The 17029-nt window shown below is 31.4% G+C and overlaps 2 protein-coding genes across 5 annotated transcripts; one reads left to right on the forward strand and one right to left on the reverse strand.

Annotated features, from left to right (window-relative positions):
* Positions 1 to 1403: 1403 nt before the first annotated feature.
* Positions 1404 to 3767, reverse strand: LOC109811443 (Ribosomal protein L12/ ATP-dependent Clp protease adaptor protein ClpS family protein). Of its 2 annotated transcripts, none has more exons than XM_020375199.3 (2): positions 3610 to 3767; positions 1404 to 2398 (listed from the first exon to the last, which is right to left on the reverse strand). In XM_020375199.3, the coding sequence occupies exon 2, from the start codon at positions 2320 to 2322 to the stop codon at positions 1747 to 1749; it is 576 nt and encodes a 191-aa protein (XP_020230788.1). In that variant the 5' UTR covers positions 2323 to 2398; positions 3610 to 3767; the 3' UTR covers positions 1404 to 1746. The 2 variants fall into 2 exon arrangements, with proteins under 2 accessions (XP_020230788.1, XP_082919776.1); XM_083063650.1 differs by lacking the exon at positions 3610 to 3767 and adding an exon at positions 3464 to 3588.
* A 1268-nt stretch (positions 3768 to 5035) lies between these two features.
* LOC109811483 (primase homolog protein) lies at positions 5036 to 17029 on the forward strand. Of its 3 annotated transcripts, XM_083063660.1 has the most exons (15): positions 5037 to 5301; positions 5609 to 5745; positions 5848 to 5903; positions 5989 to 6040; positions 6144 to 6248; positions 7318 to 7398; positions 8510 to 8590; positions 9651 to 9716; positions 9827 to 9943; positions 10695 to 10742; positions 10835 to 10920; positions 12009 to 12069; positions 12242 to 12316; positions 16430 to 16475; positions 16732 to 17029. In XM_083063660.1, exons 1-13 carry the CDS (start codon positions 5151 to 5153, stop codon positions 12314 to 12316), a joined length of 1116 nt encoding a protein of 371 aa, XP_082919786.1. In that variant the 5' UTR covers positions 5037 to 5150; the 3' UTR covers positions 16430 to 16475; positions 16732 to 17029. The 3 variants fall into 3 exon arrangements, 2 of the variants coding, with proteins under 2 accessions (XP_082919786.1, XP_082919782.1); XM_083063656.1 differs by lacking the exon at positions 16430 to 16475 and having other exon boundaries at positions 5038 to 5301; XR_014429628.1 differs by lacking the exons at positions 12242 to 12316; positions 16430 to 16475; positions 16732 to 17029 and having other exon boundaries at positions 5036 to 5301; positions 10691 to 10742; positions 12009 to 12062.

Below are 17029 nucleotides of genomic sequence, written 5' to 3' on the forward strand. Positions count from 1 at the left end.
TCATTTTTTAAGGATCTAGAATAGTTCTATACCATCTTAGAATTTTGTAGGGTTGAGTTAAACTTAAATTCATTATTTTAAGAATTTTTAAATAGAAAAATACGAAATGTTTCTTTTCTTGTTGGTATGAATAATATAATTAACAATGTTGTAAAAACTTGTAAATTAATATATATAAAGATAATTTAGTCTAAATTCGTATAAATTAAATATTTCTTAGTTTATGTATAAAAGACTAAAAAGAACTAAAAATTTTGGAACGAATATGAAATTTCAAATTTTGTATGGCAGCAAGCGGGATTCGGACCATGTGCTTTACGATTTTAAAAACAAATTAACCAGTCCACCAAAGCATTTACATATTATTTTTGTGGCAAAGAGTATTATTTATTGATTTAATGGTGATAATAATTTTACATTATTATCTAATAACAATCTTCATATATGATAAATTTGTTAACTTTTACAATAATCATGTTAAAAATTATACAAATTGTGGTTAAGTCTTTTAACCTCCTCAAGTAACTCCAAGTTACAATTGCTATAAAACATAAATCAATTTATTATACTTAAACTTTTATTTTTACATTTTAATCTTTTGAAAAATTTTCACTACTTACACAATTGTCTTTTTTTTTTCTCTTATCTTATTATTATTGATACACAATTATTTTTCAAAGTTTTTTATATAAAAAAATAATCGACCCCACTAATATAAATAAATAAATAAATAGTTAAACAGTTTGACCTCTCAACCCATAAAAAATGGAACGGGCTGAAATTTTTAACCCATTTTTATGCGCAGCGAGACTTGGAAATAATAGGGTTATGATGTTCTTACTTTAAATGTAACTTTGATGCAATAGTATTGTCAACACTGCACTTATAAGACTGTGCTTCGGATTCTTTGCAAATTGGCCATAATCGGCTATTTTATATGCTACTTAAATTTTTATCATCTATGTCATGATATTATATTTTGTATTGGATTTGCAAAAAAAGAAACTGATATTCCATATTTACAGGATACAAACAAAGGGGAGCGGGGGAACATGATATCATCTCCATCGTTATTATCTTTTTTTTTGGTAAAGCCCATCGTTATTATCTATGCGCTGTGCTTTTAAATGAGATAGTTGGAGTTACCACTTTCATTCGAATACGCAATTATCAAACAAATAAGGGTACGCAAATGATCACGTAATAGAGTATCACTATCTGTCAAAACAAAACTTCACTGCATGATAGATAACCCGCAGAGCAAACAAGCCAGTAATCAAAGTATTATATAGTATTTCTAAAACATCTTTGTCACCAAATCATGTAAGAAATGATTAAGAAATAGCCCTATTTCATGAACAGAACACCAGCAAGTTTGGTATATCAACCACAACACAAGAATCTCAGAGAACTAGATGAAATTCCATAAAAGTGATAAATAAAAAAATTCTCTATGATCCCAGAAAATTTTCATCTTGAAGAAAAGATGTGTGCGGAGGATAGGCAAAAGGAGTGTTCCAAATGTCAAAGCAACATAACGGTTACAAGTTATACAGTAATTAACTAGAAAACTCAACTAAGCAAAAAATGATTCAAATAGATTATTCAACAATTGATTCTTGACCATTAAATCTGCTTCGTGCCTTCAGAATTTTCTTCCAACATCCATTCACCATGCGTATGGCAACTTAAAAAAACATACTGGACATTAAGGAAAAAATGTGATCTCAACCAACAATCAGAATTCTATTCCATGACTGCAACTCCTCCAGCAGCTTTTATTTTTTCTATCATCTCATTTGCCTCCTCTTTTGTGACTCCTTGTTTTAGCACAACTGGAACCTTTTCAACAAGATCTTTGGCCTCTTTCAATCCTAGGGTAGTAAATGCTCTTACCTCCTTAATCACCTTGATCTTTGCAGCGGCATCAAATTTCTCCAACTTTACATCAAAAGCTGTTTTCTCTGCCTTCTTCTCCTCTACCTTTGGTCCAGCAGCACCACTTTCTGGACCCAAGTCCATGCCTTCTGTGGAAATTGGCTGCAGCTTTGGAAGCTTTAATCTTTCTGCCAAAGTACGCATAATTTGACAGCGTTCTTCTTCAGATAGTGCTCCAATTCTTTCTGCAAGCTGAATGATTTTTTCTGAGGGAGGAGGTCTGGGGCCATAGGGATCATAGAACTGAGGAATTTTGTACTTTCTTGGCTTAGCCTGAGGATCTTTAGGAACAAAATCAGTCTGCAAGGCACGAGATTGCAAAGGCCCACATGTATCAGGCCGAGGAAGGCGGCAAATTAATCTGGAAAGGGGGGTAAACCTCATCTCTTTGTTCAATCAAAATAGTATGAAACCAAGATGTTGAAAAAATATGCTCTTTCAACAAACTAGCACCATCACCCTGAAACAATTTCAGAAGCTATGGTTGGGCCGCAAACCACATGACATATAACATAACATATATGATAACAAGAGAAATGTTAACAAAGCACTATTTTAAACACTCTACAACCGGTTGAAATTTATTGGAAAACACAAAATTTTAGTGGGAGTCACACCGTATTTAATAATTATCTCTCCTGATTTTGTAATTTTCAAATTTCAATATTTTTTAATCAATAAAAGTGAGCATGTTAGAGAGTCCTCATGATAACAAATGCATCTTCAGATATTCTTCCACATTCTCAAGGTAACTTCAAACAGAAGATATCACCACAAAAGAAGGCAGAAAATGCTAAACACATACATCAACTTCAAAACTTGTAATTTAATTACAACAATGTATGTGTTTGGAACTAAATCTCGTCAACTTTGATCCACATTTGGGAGAATCAACTATTACTTGCTCCTGCATTGTTACCAAAATTTTGACGCAGATTTACTAAAAAATCGTGGATGCCAAACTCACATCCAAACATGCACGAAATGTGAGCACCCTATCACTCCAAACACCCCATTAAAACTCAGCATTTCTCCCTCTCTCTCTCTCTCTCACGCACATCAATTCAGTAGTCACATCTACACTTCTCTCTCTTTATCTCTCTGGTATCAACTAGCAGTTGGGTGTCTACCCATAATTTCCCTTCCCATAAACATCACCATACCCATGAACACTGCCACGAAGGGTCCACAAAATCAAGTAATGAATTTGAAAGCATTCTAAACTAGAATACAAGTATTCCAGCAAAATATCTCAAAACACTCGTTACAATCCAAACATAAATGCTCATCTCATATTTTTCTTCCACGGATACAGAAACATGCACATTTCATAATTCATACATAACAAGACAGGAACTGTAATTGAATCACAACGAGCTTGCAACAAAACAAAATAAAAATAAAAATAAAAACTATTAAGCAAATCGAACTTAATGGTGGCCACTAAAATGAAACACAAAATATAATATAGTATATAAATAAATAAATAAATATATATATATATATATATATATATATATATTACCTAAAATAACAAAATTTTCATATCGCTGAGAAGAACCACCCAGGAGGGTGATTAGCGAGTTAAATTTGTCGGTTCTATCTATCAAAGGAAAAAGATTATTTTCCTTGAATTAGAAAAAAGAGGGGAAGAAAGAAAACATGTGTTACCTGCACGAGGTAAGATTTGGACCTGCAATTTTCGGTTACTGGTGAAGGAAGAAGGAAAAATGTGGGATTAGGGATTGCGGTGTTGTGAACTGAACGAAGCAGGTGAGGAAGTGGGCTTGCAAAGTTGGGCCTGGTTAACCCACCAAATTCTTCAATGGACTCGGTTTAAATCCAATATTATAATTTATAAAAGCAAAATTTTGCTTTACTCTATAAATCAATTGTCTCCCATAATCTATTTTCATTGAATGACTTCTTATCTAAAGATATAGTGGTGCATTATGAGGTTATACTTTCTTTGAATATTCATGTTGTATTTGTTTTATAAAATTAAAGTTTTTGATTTATTATTTATTATATAAATTATTTTTTAAAATTTTGATCTTTTTAAAACATTGATTTAATTTGTTAGTTTACTTATAAACATTTTATATTAATAATGTTAAATAAAAGATTTTTATATAAGTTTAAAATCAAATTTTTTAAAATAAATAAAAATTTTAAAAATTTTAATTAAATTTTTTTATTAAATTAGTCAAATTTTAAAAAGATCAAGACATAAATTCTTTGTTAAAAGTTTAATCTATTATTATTCCTAATCGCAGCTTTAAACCTAAGATACATATTCAACCTCAATTTTTAGTTAAGAAAAGAAAAGCGCCGAACCACTTAGATTAACAACTTTTAGTTATATATTTAGATTTTTATTTTTAAAAATTTTGATTTTGTTATATGCATTTTTACTTTGTCATTTTTTATTAGGTCACATATACTTTTCATGTGAAACAATTATATTCATGTAAAATAGGATTATTATGGACAATAAAGTATTTGTCTTCTATAAGAATATTTTTTTTTTTAAATGTTCTAAGGCAAATTTAGTCATTTTTATTCAATAAAAGTATTTTTCTTGACCTCTCCTCTATTTTTGATTTTTTTTAATTAATTTCAATATTTTTAAAATTTATTAAATTAAAATAAGATTAATCTGTCAACAAAATAATTTGTATTATTATAAATTATTTATTATAAATATAAAATACAATTAATGTGTTAAAAATATTTATTTATTACAAATTTTAATTATAATATTCTATATATTAAAAAAAAATATGTTGATTATAATTATATCTATGTAAAAAATATCCATCATGCGGTTAAAATACTAGCTTTATGAAATGAAGATAATTACAATTGGAATTCAAATCTTTGTTTATAGATAATACCATGAATTATTATTTTGTTAGCATTATGCGAAAATATTAAATGTAAATATAATTTATTAACTGTGTTTAGTTATTTTAAAAAAAATATTAAATACTTCACATACTTTTATATAATAACTTTCAAATAAAATATTTTATTTTAATGTTTTTTTTTTTTAAATGCAGCCACTTTGATTAGAAAAACAGTTAAGAGAATGCGGTTGGAGGCAAAAAATATCTTTACATTAGTGTCCGAGTGGCGAGTGCTCTAGATGAAGCGATTCCAAAACCAGCGATGAAAACTCAATAAAATCAAATTTAAGTAAAGAGCAAAACATGTCAGTATTTCGGAATCAATGGCTATGTTTTCCTCTCACTCAAGCTCTTTTCTCCAGGTTGCTTCCCAGAACCTATGCATCAGTGTTATCCACAACAAGACTATGCCCTGTTTGGTGTCATTCAGTACCTCGTTCCACCTGTTCTCCAGGTTCATCATTTTTCTTCTCTCATGATACCCTTTCCCCCCTTTTATTAGTGTTATTGATTTGAATTTTCTGGGTAGCCAAAATGGATTCAGTTTTTTTATTTAAAGTTTAATTTTTTTATGCATTGTTACTCCAAAACAATATTATACACTTTAAACATTTAGAAATTGGTGTAACTTTTATGCTAATTAGCATAAAAGTTATGCTTTGGATGAAAGTGTAAAATATCAAAGATATATTATGTACTTTTGTAAAAGAAAAATTATTTCTTGGATTTTTCTAACATGATTGTTTGTGTTATTTTTGAAGATGGTGTGGAGCAGGTTGTGGACAATACCTTTGGTGCTCCTAAATTGAAAGTATTAAAGCAGAAAATGGAGCTGCTTGGCATCAGCCTCGAAAACTCTTGTTTGCCTGGACAGTACCATAACCTGTTTTGTCCAAAAGTATCATTTTCTTATAAACTGTAATTCATTTTCTGCACCAAGTATTTGAATGTATCTGGTTTTTAAGTAGGTTTCTGAATTTTGTTTGTTTTGATATGCTAGTGCAAAGGTGGGCAGTTAAAGGAGAGGAGTTTGTCTTTTCACATTATATCTGATGGGTATGCTTCATCTACTTGCTTTGTGAATGTGGCAACAATATATGTTTTTGAAGTGATGTGTTTTTCTGCCATATGTGTGATGTAGTGAATTTGCAATGTGGAGGTGTTTTCGTGCTCAATGTGGTTGGGCTGGCCAGGTGAACCTAACATGGATTTATAAACTTTATGTCTTGTTTCAAACATAAAACTTGTAATGGGGTAACAAAGACATACTGCTTCTGCATGATTATTTGGTTATAGGTTTTTGCAGATGACAAGGAATTTTACGGTGGGGTTTGTGCTAATGCCAAGTCACATGGACAAATAGCTGAGGAGAGCTTAGGATTGAAACCACTTGGTCCTAAGGTATTCAAATTGCTTTTTGCAATTCCAGTGGCTAATAGTAGTAGAAAAAGTTGAAAAAATGCTGAATTCTCAGAAGGAGCTGTCTCTCTCTTTTGGTTGGTAATTGTTATTATACTAGACATCTAAAAGTCTATTAGAGTGTGTTTGGGAAAGCTATGGAAATTTGATTATTTCAATGATCAATTATATGTATAATCAATTATAATTGGAATAAATTTTTATTTGGATAAGTTCACTGAAAAATAATTTTAAAGTATTTAATTTTCAAATACATGAAAATAACTTATTTTTCAGAGAAAAAAGAAAAACATTTTACAAATTCTAGCTATTGTTCCAAACATGCAGCTTACTTTGCAAAACTCTTTTTATTTTTACTCAAAAACAGCTGAAATCTCCCAAAATAATCTTGGATTATCTTAATAAGTGTATTGCTCTTCTCATTGCTCTCTAAATACAAAAAAGTAAGCACTCTTCAGAGTATCGAGGGTGATAATGCATTTTATTTGGTATTTTCAGCTGAAATAGACAGTGTTTGACTTTATTGTGCTTTTGGCATTATTCTCCCAATGGTTAAGGGGAATTGTCTCATTAACAGAGAATTCACTTGACACTTTGAAATAAGGTTCAGTATTATCCACCTCTACGGACGTGGTCAAATTGATTCAAATAAGGCAATAACATGCTTTTTTTCTCCTTATACAGCCCTCAAGAACATAGTATAAGGTATCTCTGCCAATTTTCATAACCTGTCCCATGTTAATTAACATCTCAATAGTGAAGGTCCGACAGAGGTATAGAAAGATTATGTCATGACTAATAGTATGGTCTTAGAAGCTCCACTATTCAATCATGCTACCAAGTGAATCTGGTTAATAACTTTCGCATGGCCAAGTTTGACTGTTTGAGCAAGGAAGGTAAAGCTACTATACTAAATGAGTATTGAACTATTGATGTGTTGCCTTATCAAGTTATCAAAGCCTATTTCTTTGAGTTAGTATCAATATACTGCAACCTTCAAGTGTTAATCAGATTATTAGCTTAAGTACTGATTTTCTTTTCCCTATTTTAGGTTGTTGCTTACTTTAGAGAGAGACTGATATCAGAGAAAACCCTGAGCAGAAATGCTGTAAGACAATTGTGTGACAATAAGGTATTTTCAACAGTTCTGCTATAAAACCTCCAAGTTTTTGTTTTATGATTGTAAAGTTTATTCTTTTAAATTGCTAGCAAAACAGAATCCAGATCTCTGATTTGTGCTTGTTGTCCTGTTCTTTGTTCCTGTGGTACTCCGTACTCATATAGCTGCTGCTTTTATTGGTTATTTACCATTTCACAGCAAAATAAATCTTCTTCAGTGATTTTGGCATCATGAGCATTATCTTGAAAACTAAAGTAAAAGACTGATGTTAAGTGTGTAAACATGGATGTGATGTATATGTTTTTGAATTTTTACCTGAAGACAGTGGCATTAGGTTTTGAATGCAGTTCCTATGGTGTATAATCTCAAAGTTGTGTATATGTTTTAGCTGGAAATAGCTAAAAAAATGTGCATAACCTGTTTTTCATATTACACTGGTTGTTTGCGTTTCCCACTGATCTCAGTTACTGCAATGGTGCATTTGATACACACAAAGGTACAAAACAAAGAAAAGTACATTATAAATGCTTAAGTTATTGGAAAAGTTTTTACTTAATAAATTGTTTGGTGAACAATGGATAGCACAAACAAAATAATATTAAATTTATTATAATAACTTTTTTAATATTAGTTATCGTAATGATGATAACGAGTGTTACTGTACTTGGAATAAAAAGTTGTGTCATAATTTATTGAGTAACAAAAAATAGGATTTTTGTCCTGTTCTTCTTCATCTAGTTTGTTATGTCCCGTGATTCTTGTGTAAATCAAACACAAAACAATTATATTTGTCTTATCCATCACCATGATTTTTAGCAAATCAAACAGATTCTAGAGGTGCAATAGTCTAAGAAATTATAAATCGTTTTACTTGAACCAAAGAGGTGGTGCATATATATATTCTCTTGTAGAGGTAAACATTTCTTTAGTTTTTCTTGGCTTCAAGTTCATGAAGAGCTGAGGATCTAGCTAATGATCATAATTATTGTTTTTTCTTCTCTTTGCTGTCTTTGATGTTTTTTACTTAGTCTCTTTTGTAAACATTTATATACATTGTTTTGTTCTTAATAACTTAACTAGCTAGAAGCTCTCAACTCCATTCTGTATTGCAAAATTTATGCAGACCGTCATTGCTTTTACTTATAAACAAAATGGGCTGCTTGTTGGTTGCAAGTACAGAACAATGGAGAAAAGATTTTGGCAGGTAATTTTTCCAGTTTGAACCATGTTAGGATGATAATCTGGTGCTTTAGACTTGAGTTACCTCGTACTCAGGTAAGCAATTGATTCTTTTATTAGTTTGGCTAAGGCTACTAACATCAACATGCAAATTTACCTAATCAAAATAATTGATGGTTTGAGGTGGAAAACATTGACTAATTTTCCAAATCAATGATTATCACACAAAAGTATTATAATAAATCATGTATTTTGAAATGACCTCAAGCATTTTATGTATATTTGATGAAAGAAGGGCAACTATGGCGTCGGAGACAAAAAAAGAATGGATGTGAGTATGAAGCTTAATTTTTCCCCTTGCCTACACTTCCATTTGTAGAGAATGTTAAGGAGGGAGTTACACAAATCTAGAACAAAATTTCTGTCAACACTAAGAATCACTCCTTGATTTTGTTTCTATCGCTGCTCAATCAGCCCTAATTTAGCAATCATCAGCCATATCAGTAGATTTATCAGGGTTAATTGTTTACATATATGTGTATAAAACATAGGAGCCTATAATCATTTCCAGAACCCTATAAACATTTCTGGAACCTTCCAATGCTTTTGCTGCTTGTATATGAATTAACAATTTAGAGCAAACCCTCTATTTGGTCCTCCAAAGACAAAGATAAGCCCTTTAAAAGTTACTTGAATGAAAAGGGAATAATATTATTTGGGAGAAAATGAACAATACAAAGCTGTAAGCAACAGTACAATATATACGCTAGAGTAAATAATTGCTAATTAATTCCTTTCCTAAAATAAGACTCTATTTACAGTCACTAAACTAAATATGAAACTGTCCTTGTAAAAGAATAATTTACACAAATTACAATGATTACAAAGGAGACAACGTGGAACTTTTTTGACAAGATTTTTGTCACCAAATTAATCCTTCAAAATATTAACATGTCATGACACTAGTCCTCCTAGAGATTTTGTATGTTGAGGTTTTATTTAAACATTCACATTTTGATATGAAATATAGTTGATCTTGATACTAAGTAACTGATGTTCATTCAAATGCTAAACTTGATTTTCAGGGAAAAGGCACCGACAAGATACTATATGGAATTGATGACATTAGTCATGCATCTGAAATCATCATTGTAAATTTTGTTCACTTACTTTTCCCATCCCTATCTTCTTTTGTCAACAATTTCCAAATGAAAGCTGAAAAATATAAGAATTTTGTTCAAATATCCAATGATGATAATAGGTTGAAGGGGAAATTGACAAGCTTTCACTCGAGGAGGCTGGCTTTCAGAATTGTGTTAGTGTTCCAGTGGGTGCACCAAGAAAGGTTTCTTCAAAAGATTTGCCACCAATAGAAAAGGTTTGTGCGATTATTAAAACTGGTTTTCACTTTTTTTAAGGCTGAGTGAATATTCCACATGCAAACATCAGTAATACTTCTTGTCATCCTTTCCTTCATCAAAATCTATCTTTCTGTGTATCTATCTATCTAATGAATTGGATTAGATGTGGTCTTAAGCTCCAAATGAAATGTAATTGGCCCCTCTGCTATTTTGTCAATGTGTTCCTAATGATTTATGAATTGGTTGAAATAAGTTATGTTGTGACGTACCCTTCCTCACTTCAGGATTTTTTCAAATACCTAGACTAATTTACTCTTCTAATTTTTCATTTTATTCTGCTGTGGTACAACCGTACAAGGTTTTGTTGTGCTACTTGAAAACGTAATAACAAAGAGTCAAAGGACAAATCATTTAGGGATATAGATACTAACTGTTTCAACGGAGATCTTTGTGTTTGGGACCACTTTCATTCTAAGAAATATTATCATTCTTAATTTTGAAAAGAAGAATCTATCTAGATTTCTGTTTTTTCTATTACATACTAATCATAGAAAATTGACATTTTATTGCAAAATTGTCCAAATATAGACTGCTTATTGTTGCTTTCGTGTTTGTTTGCCTATGGACGCAGAAAACACCGTCTTTAAATTTTTTGGAAACACTGATTTATGTTTATCTTTCTGCACCCTCATAAAGTCCAAGTTCTAATCTACTAGTCGATCTCTTTAATATATTAATCTGTGGCATGGCTTGTCTTTATTAAGCCAGGACACTGCATATCAATACCTATGGAACTGCAAAGAGTACTTGGATAAGGTACATGTATTTGGTGTCTTTCCATTCAGTTGGATCCTTCTAGCACAGACAAAGTGAACTGCTTTTTTAGTTTGGTTTCCTCTGTTCTTTAGGCAGTTCGCATTATACTGGCAACTGATAATGATCCACCAGGTCAAGCTTTAGCTGAAGAACTGGCACGACGCCTTGGTCGAGAAAGGTTATATATCTTGTCATTTATTTTTCATGTTATAGTGAGTAAGTACCATGTACCAAATATGTATGTAAAACTTTAGACTTGGATGTAAACCTAACATGTCCGTAATCGAGGTTCAATAAGCATTCATGTTACCTCAACTACTTATGAGTATTTTTAAGAGAAGAAAATAAAAAGAAAAAATGAAATAAATTTATCTATAAGATAAAACTAACTTATGCATAAATTAAAAATAAACTTTTAGAGAAAGTTTATGGAGAAATATATTTCATTTTTTCTTCTTATTATTTCTCCTAAAGTGTAAGCTTATCCAAAAAAGACTAGGTTTAAAATGCAAAGTTGTCAATGTTGAACTAAATGAATCAAAATGCTTCCCAAATAATGGTTCTAAAGAGTTTATTGGATCTGAGGAAAGGCTATGCATTCTGTTCTGTTCCTAGCACTTTTGTGAAATAATAAAGGTTTAATTACCGTTTTGATCTCTATAGTTTTAAGCACTTTATTTTTTTAATTCTTATAATTAAAAATGTTCTATTTTAGTTCTTGTACATATCATTTTTGTTCTCTTTTAATTCTTATTGTTTATTTCTATATGAACTAAAAGATAAAGTTTATGAAATCATTAGAACTAAAATGAAACAAAAATAGTATGTATAAGGAATAAAATGGAATACTTTTCATTGTGAGGACCAAAAAGTAAAGTTGATGAAATTGTAGGGATAAAAAGGGTAATTAAACCAATAATAAATTATCACTTTTGATTTAGGATCTAGTTGGATAAGTTTCTTCAAAAGTACTTTTAGGAAAGAAAAAATAGGAAGAAAAGATGAAATAAATTTCTCTATAAACTAAAACTAATTTATACATAAGTTAAAAATAAGATTTTAAAGAAGCTGATAAGTGAGAACTTTTACGAATTAATTTATGTTTAAGCTAATTTTAGTTTATGGAGAATTTTTTTCATTTTTCTTTCCTATTTTTTTTCTTCTATAAGGACTTCCATAGAAATTTATTCAACCAGACCTTTAGTTTTCAATTGTGTAATGTACTCTGTATTTGCCTATTTATTTTCCTTTTTTTTATGACATCAGGTGTTGGCGTGTACTCTGGCCAAAGAAAGATGAATTCAGCTTTTTCAAAGATGCAAATGAGGTATAACTCTGGATTTTCTATATTATTCAGCTTTGCTAATGGCTTTTGGAGATTTTAAGAAAATGAACTTTTCAGGATCAGTTAATGACATATTATGTTTGTATTTTTCGCCTTTAAAATGCCAATATGTATCATTACGATATAATTATTCGATTGTGGTTTACGAGCCTAGGTTCTCAAACACATGGGAGCAGATGCTTTGAAGAAAATAGTTGAAAATGCAGAGCCATACACAAATGATAATTAGGTAATTCCATCTATATATATAATATAGATTTTATGCTCAAGAAATCCTGCATATGCCTGGATTACTACAAAAATCTCGTACCAGGAAAGTGTAATGAAACTGTTGTGTGATCATATTCGTACTATTTTGAAGGGGAACGGTTGCATGACTCTCTCTAACACTTTCTTTATGTATCCTTTTCTAATTTTTTTTATATTATTGGTTAAAATTTATTAAAAATCATGCATTCCGGTAAGTGTCTCTATTAAAATATAAAATCATTTTTTTTGTCTAATATTTGTTTTAAGATAGATAAATAATATTTATTTTGAGAATTTATAAAAAAAAATAGAGATATCACATGTTGATATGATATCACAGAATTGAGAAAATACTTACGATAATTACTTAACATTTTTTTATATACATAATAGTTAATTAGAATTACGTAATAGTAAGAATTAAAAAATTAATTTCAAATTGTAGAGGAGTGAGAAACAAAAGAAAAAAATTATGAGAACAAAAAAAAATTAAAACTTACTAACTTTACGTTAACTTAAAAATATATTTAAATTTGGTGTAAAAAAAAATTAAGTTTAATTTAAATATAATAAAATTAAGGTATATTTAGATGCACGCATGAGATTCATATCCAAACAAGAATTACATCAATTGGTGGAGAAATTAGTTTTTGTTGTTTCTATCGGCCGTATAGAGAAAGTGATGATCTTCTGGTTCCAAAACACTTATACATTTTAACAAAAGAATAATATAATGTAGAATTATCTTAATTTTAAATTAGATAAAAAAATACCTTAGATTTGTTCCGATAAGAGTTTATTGTGTAAATTCTCTTTCTAAGATTATTTTTATTTTTTAAAGTTATTTTATAATATTTAAAATGACATCTATAAATTAAAAAAAAATTATTAAAAAAAAGAAGGCAACACATTTAAAAATTCAATTATATTTAATTGAGTTGTGTAAAAATATTAATGATCATGTAAAACAAATATCAATGGTCAATATCTAAAATATGTGATAATTTTGTAACAGATTCCATTTATATATGATGAAGTATGTACACGTTATTATTATTTTTCTTTCTATCAATTAAACAAGTTCACTTTTTCCCTTTCATGATTTTTTTTCATGCAATAGCCCCTGTTCCTACTTGTACATTTTTTTTATTCTTACTATTTGATTAATATCATTTTTTATATGCAAATGTCTTTCATATAATTTAATTTAGATTCAAGCTATAATACAGTTAAACAAAAATTTCTACTAAAAAATTTATCTCTTTCTAAAGATCCGTGTCACTCAAATTTCATTATAACACTACTAAGGAAATAGAAAAATGAATATACTATCTTGTGATAATTATATATTATGTATTTCTTTCAATAAATTATTAAATTAATCTCTTTTTTTTATCTAGTTTTTTTATTATTTTCGGTAAATCTTGTACTCCTTTATTAATATATTCATTCCTATTGGTACGTGAGTTTTTGTTAGAATAGTAGATTAAGCCTAACTTAACCCTACAAAACCGGCTTGTAAGGTGATGGTTGCTTTCCACTTATATACTATTCAATTGCCTAATCTCTAGTCGATGTGGGACTTGGATTTTTCCCAATACACCCCCTCACGTCCAGCACTATCAGGCTTAGTACGTGGATAAATGGTGGGTGACCCTTTTTAATGATCTAGGATAGACGGAACTTGTATTTTTTCCCAATACACCCCCTCATGCCTATGGCATATGCATCAATGGTAGGTGGCCCATTTAAAGTGGATCTAAATGGCTCTGATACCATGTTAGAATAGTAGATTAAGCCTAACTCAACCCTACAAAACCGGCTTGTAAGGTGAGGGTTGTTTTCTACTTATATACTATTCAATTGCCTAATCTCTAGTCGACATGTTAGAATAGTAGATTAAACCTAACTCAACCCTACAAAATCGGCTTGTAAGGTGAGGGTTGCTTTCCACTTATATACTATTCAATTGCCTAATCTCTAGTCGATGTGGGACTTTGGTTTTTCTCAATACACCCCCTCACGTCCAGCACTATCAGGCTTGGTACGTGGATAAATGGTGGGTGACCCTTTTTAATGATCTAGGATAGGCGGAACTTGGGTTTTTTCCCAATACACCCCCTCATGCCTATGGCACATGCATCAATGGTGGGTGGCCCATTTAAAGTGGATTTAAATGGCTCTGATACCATGTTAGAATAGTAGATTAACCTAACTCAACCCTACAAAACCGGCTTGTAAGGTGAGGGTTGCTTTCCACTTATATACTATTCAATTGCCTAATCTCTAGTCGATACCCTGCAAAATCGGCTTGTAAGGTGAGGGTTGTTTTCCACTTATATACTATTCAATTGCCTAATCTCTAGTTGATGTAGGACTTGAGTTTTTCCCAATACACCCCCTCACGTCCAGCACTATCAGGCTTGGTACGTGGATAAATGGTGGGTGGCCCTTTTTAATGATCTAGGATTGGCGGGACTTGGGTTTTTCCCAATACACTCCCTCATGCCTATGAGGCATGCATCAATGGTGGGTAGCCCATTTTTAAACCCAAGTCCCACCATTCGACTAGAGATTAGGCAATTGAATAGTATATAAGTGGAAAGCAACTCTCACCTTACAAGCCGGTTTTGTAGGGTTGAGTTAGGCTTAATCTACTATTTTAACATGGTATCAGAGCCATTTAGATCCACTTTAAATGGGCCACCCACCATTGATGCATGTGCCATAGGCATGAGGGGGTGTATTGGGAAAAAACCCAAGTTCCGCCTATCCTAGATCATTAAAAAAGGGCCACCCACCATATTGGGAAAAACCCAAGTCCCGCCAATCCTAGATCATTAAAAAAGGTCACCTACCATTTATCCACGTACCAAGCCCAATAGTACTGGACGTGAGGGGGTGTATTGGGAAAAACTCAAGTCCCACATCAACTAGAGATTAGGTAATTGAATAGTATATAAGTGGAAAACAACCCTCACCTTACAAGCCGGTTTTGTAAGGTTGAGTTAAGCTTAATCCACTATTCTAACATGGTATTAGAGCCATTTAGATCCACTTTAAATGGGCCACCCACCATTGATGCATGTGCCATAGGCATGAGGGGGTGTATTGGGAAAAAACCCAAGTTCCGCCTATCCTAGATCATTAAAAAAGGGCCACCCACCATATTGGGAAAAACCCAAGTCCCGCCAATCCTAGATCATTAAAAAAGGCCACCCACCATTTATCCACGTACCAAGCCCAATAGTACTGGACGTGAGGGGTGTATTGGGAAAAACTCAAGTCTCACATCAACTAGAGATTAGGCAATTGAATAGTATATAACTGGAAAACAACCCTCACCTTACAAGCCGGTTTTGTAGGGTTGAGTTAGACTTAATCCACTATTCTAACATGGTATCAGAGCCATTTAGATCCACTTTAAAAATGTGCCACCCACCATTGATGCATGCCTCATAGGCATGAGGGGGTGTATTGGGAAAAACCCAAGTCCCGCCAATCCTAGATCATTAAAAAGGGTCACCCACCATTTATCCACGTACCAAGCCTGATAGTGCTGGACGTGAGGGGGTGTATTGGGAAAAACTCAAGTCCCACATCGACTAGAGATTAGGCAATTGAATAGTATATAAGTGGAAAGCAACCCTCACCTTACAAGCCGATTTTGTAGGGTTGAGTTAGGCTTAATCTACTATTCTAACAGTTTTGATTAACTAATTTGTAATTATTAAAGTGATGTAAAATTAAGATTAACATACACTTGACGTGGGTATGTGATATGCATATTGATAAATGAATACAATGGAAGGACATGATATGTTGTGAATTGATGTAAAAGAGGGTCTATCCTGTGAGAGGTAAAAGTCTTCTACGTGAAAATGTTGTGATTATCACGTGCTTATATGTGTGACCATATGTTATATCATGATGAACTATTATTTTCAGAATGGAAGTTACAAAAGGTTATTAACCTCGAACTTGAGAGAGATTACACTCGATGAGAAAATTTCAATGATTCATGTTGATTTAATGTGAGTTCAAGTTTACCATTGTAGTTAAGTGACTCTGATTAGTGACTCGTCATCTTTAGGATATCATGTTAGTTGAATATCAATGGTGGTCGTATCTTAAATGAGGTGAGACATTGCTTATATGTACTCCTAGTTCACTTTCAAATGTTTTGATTTGGTATCACTTGTATATGAGATAAAAGATGAAGGAAATTTAGATCGCATCAATTGCATGTGTTTGAATTGATGAATGGCATGTGTTAATGTTTAGTTACTTTTATTTGTATTCTACTTGTGTCCTTTGTTATACTTGAACATGTTGAGAGATGTATTTCTCTCTCTTTCCTTATGTGTTTTTTTTTTCCGTGAAATTATTGTACAGGTAATGTCCAATAGGACTATGGTGATGATGGTTCAAAAGAGAAGGCTTATGCTTTAATGTCTATTAATGGATTTTTTTAGGGGGAAGAGGTGGGAGTTTAAATGCTCATAATAGGTTTTGACATCAAAGTTTAAATACTTAGTTATTTTTATGGGTAGACTCGTGTAATATTGAGGGTGTGGAAATCAACTCCCTCATTTTGAGAAAAATCATAAATATGTATGTAGAGTTTTTGTTTTTTGTTCTTTTTTTATTATTATTTGAACTCACTAGTTTCAATCTATCACTTGGTTGTCAA

This window comes from Cajanus cajan, chromosome 1 (assembly GCF_000230855.2).
Source record: "Cajanus cajan strain Asha chromosome 1, NIPB_CcT2T_4, whole genome shotgun sequence".
Classification (NCBI taxonomy): Eukaryota; Viridiplantae; Streptophyta; class Magnoliopsida; order Fabales; family Fabaceae; genus Cajanus; species Cajanus cajan.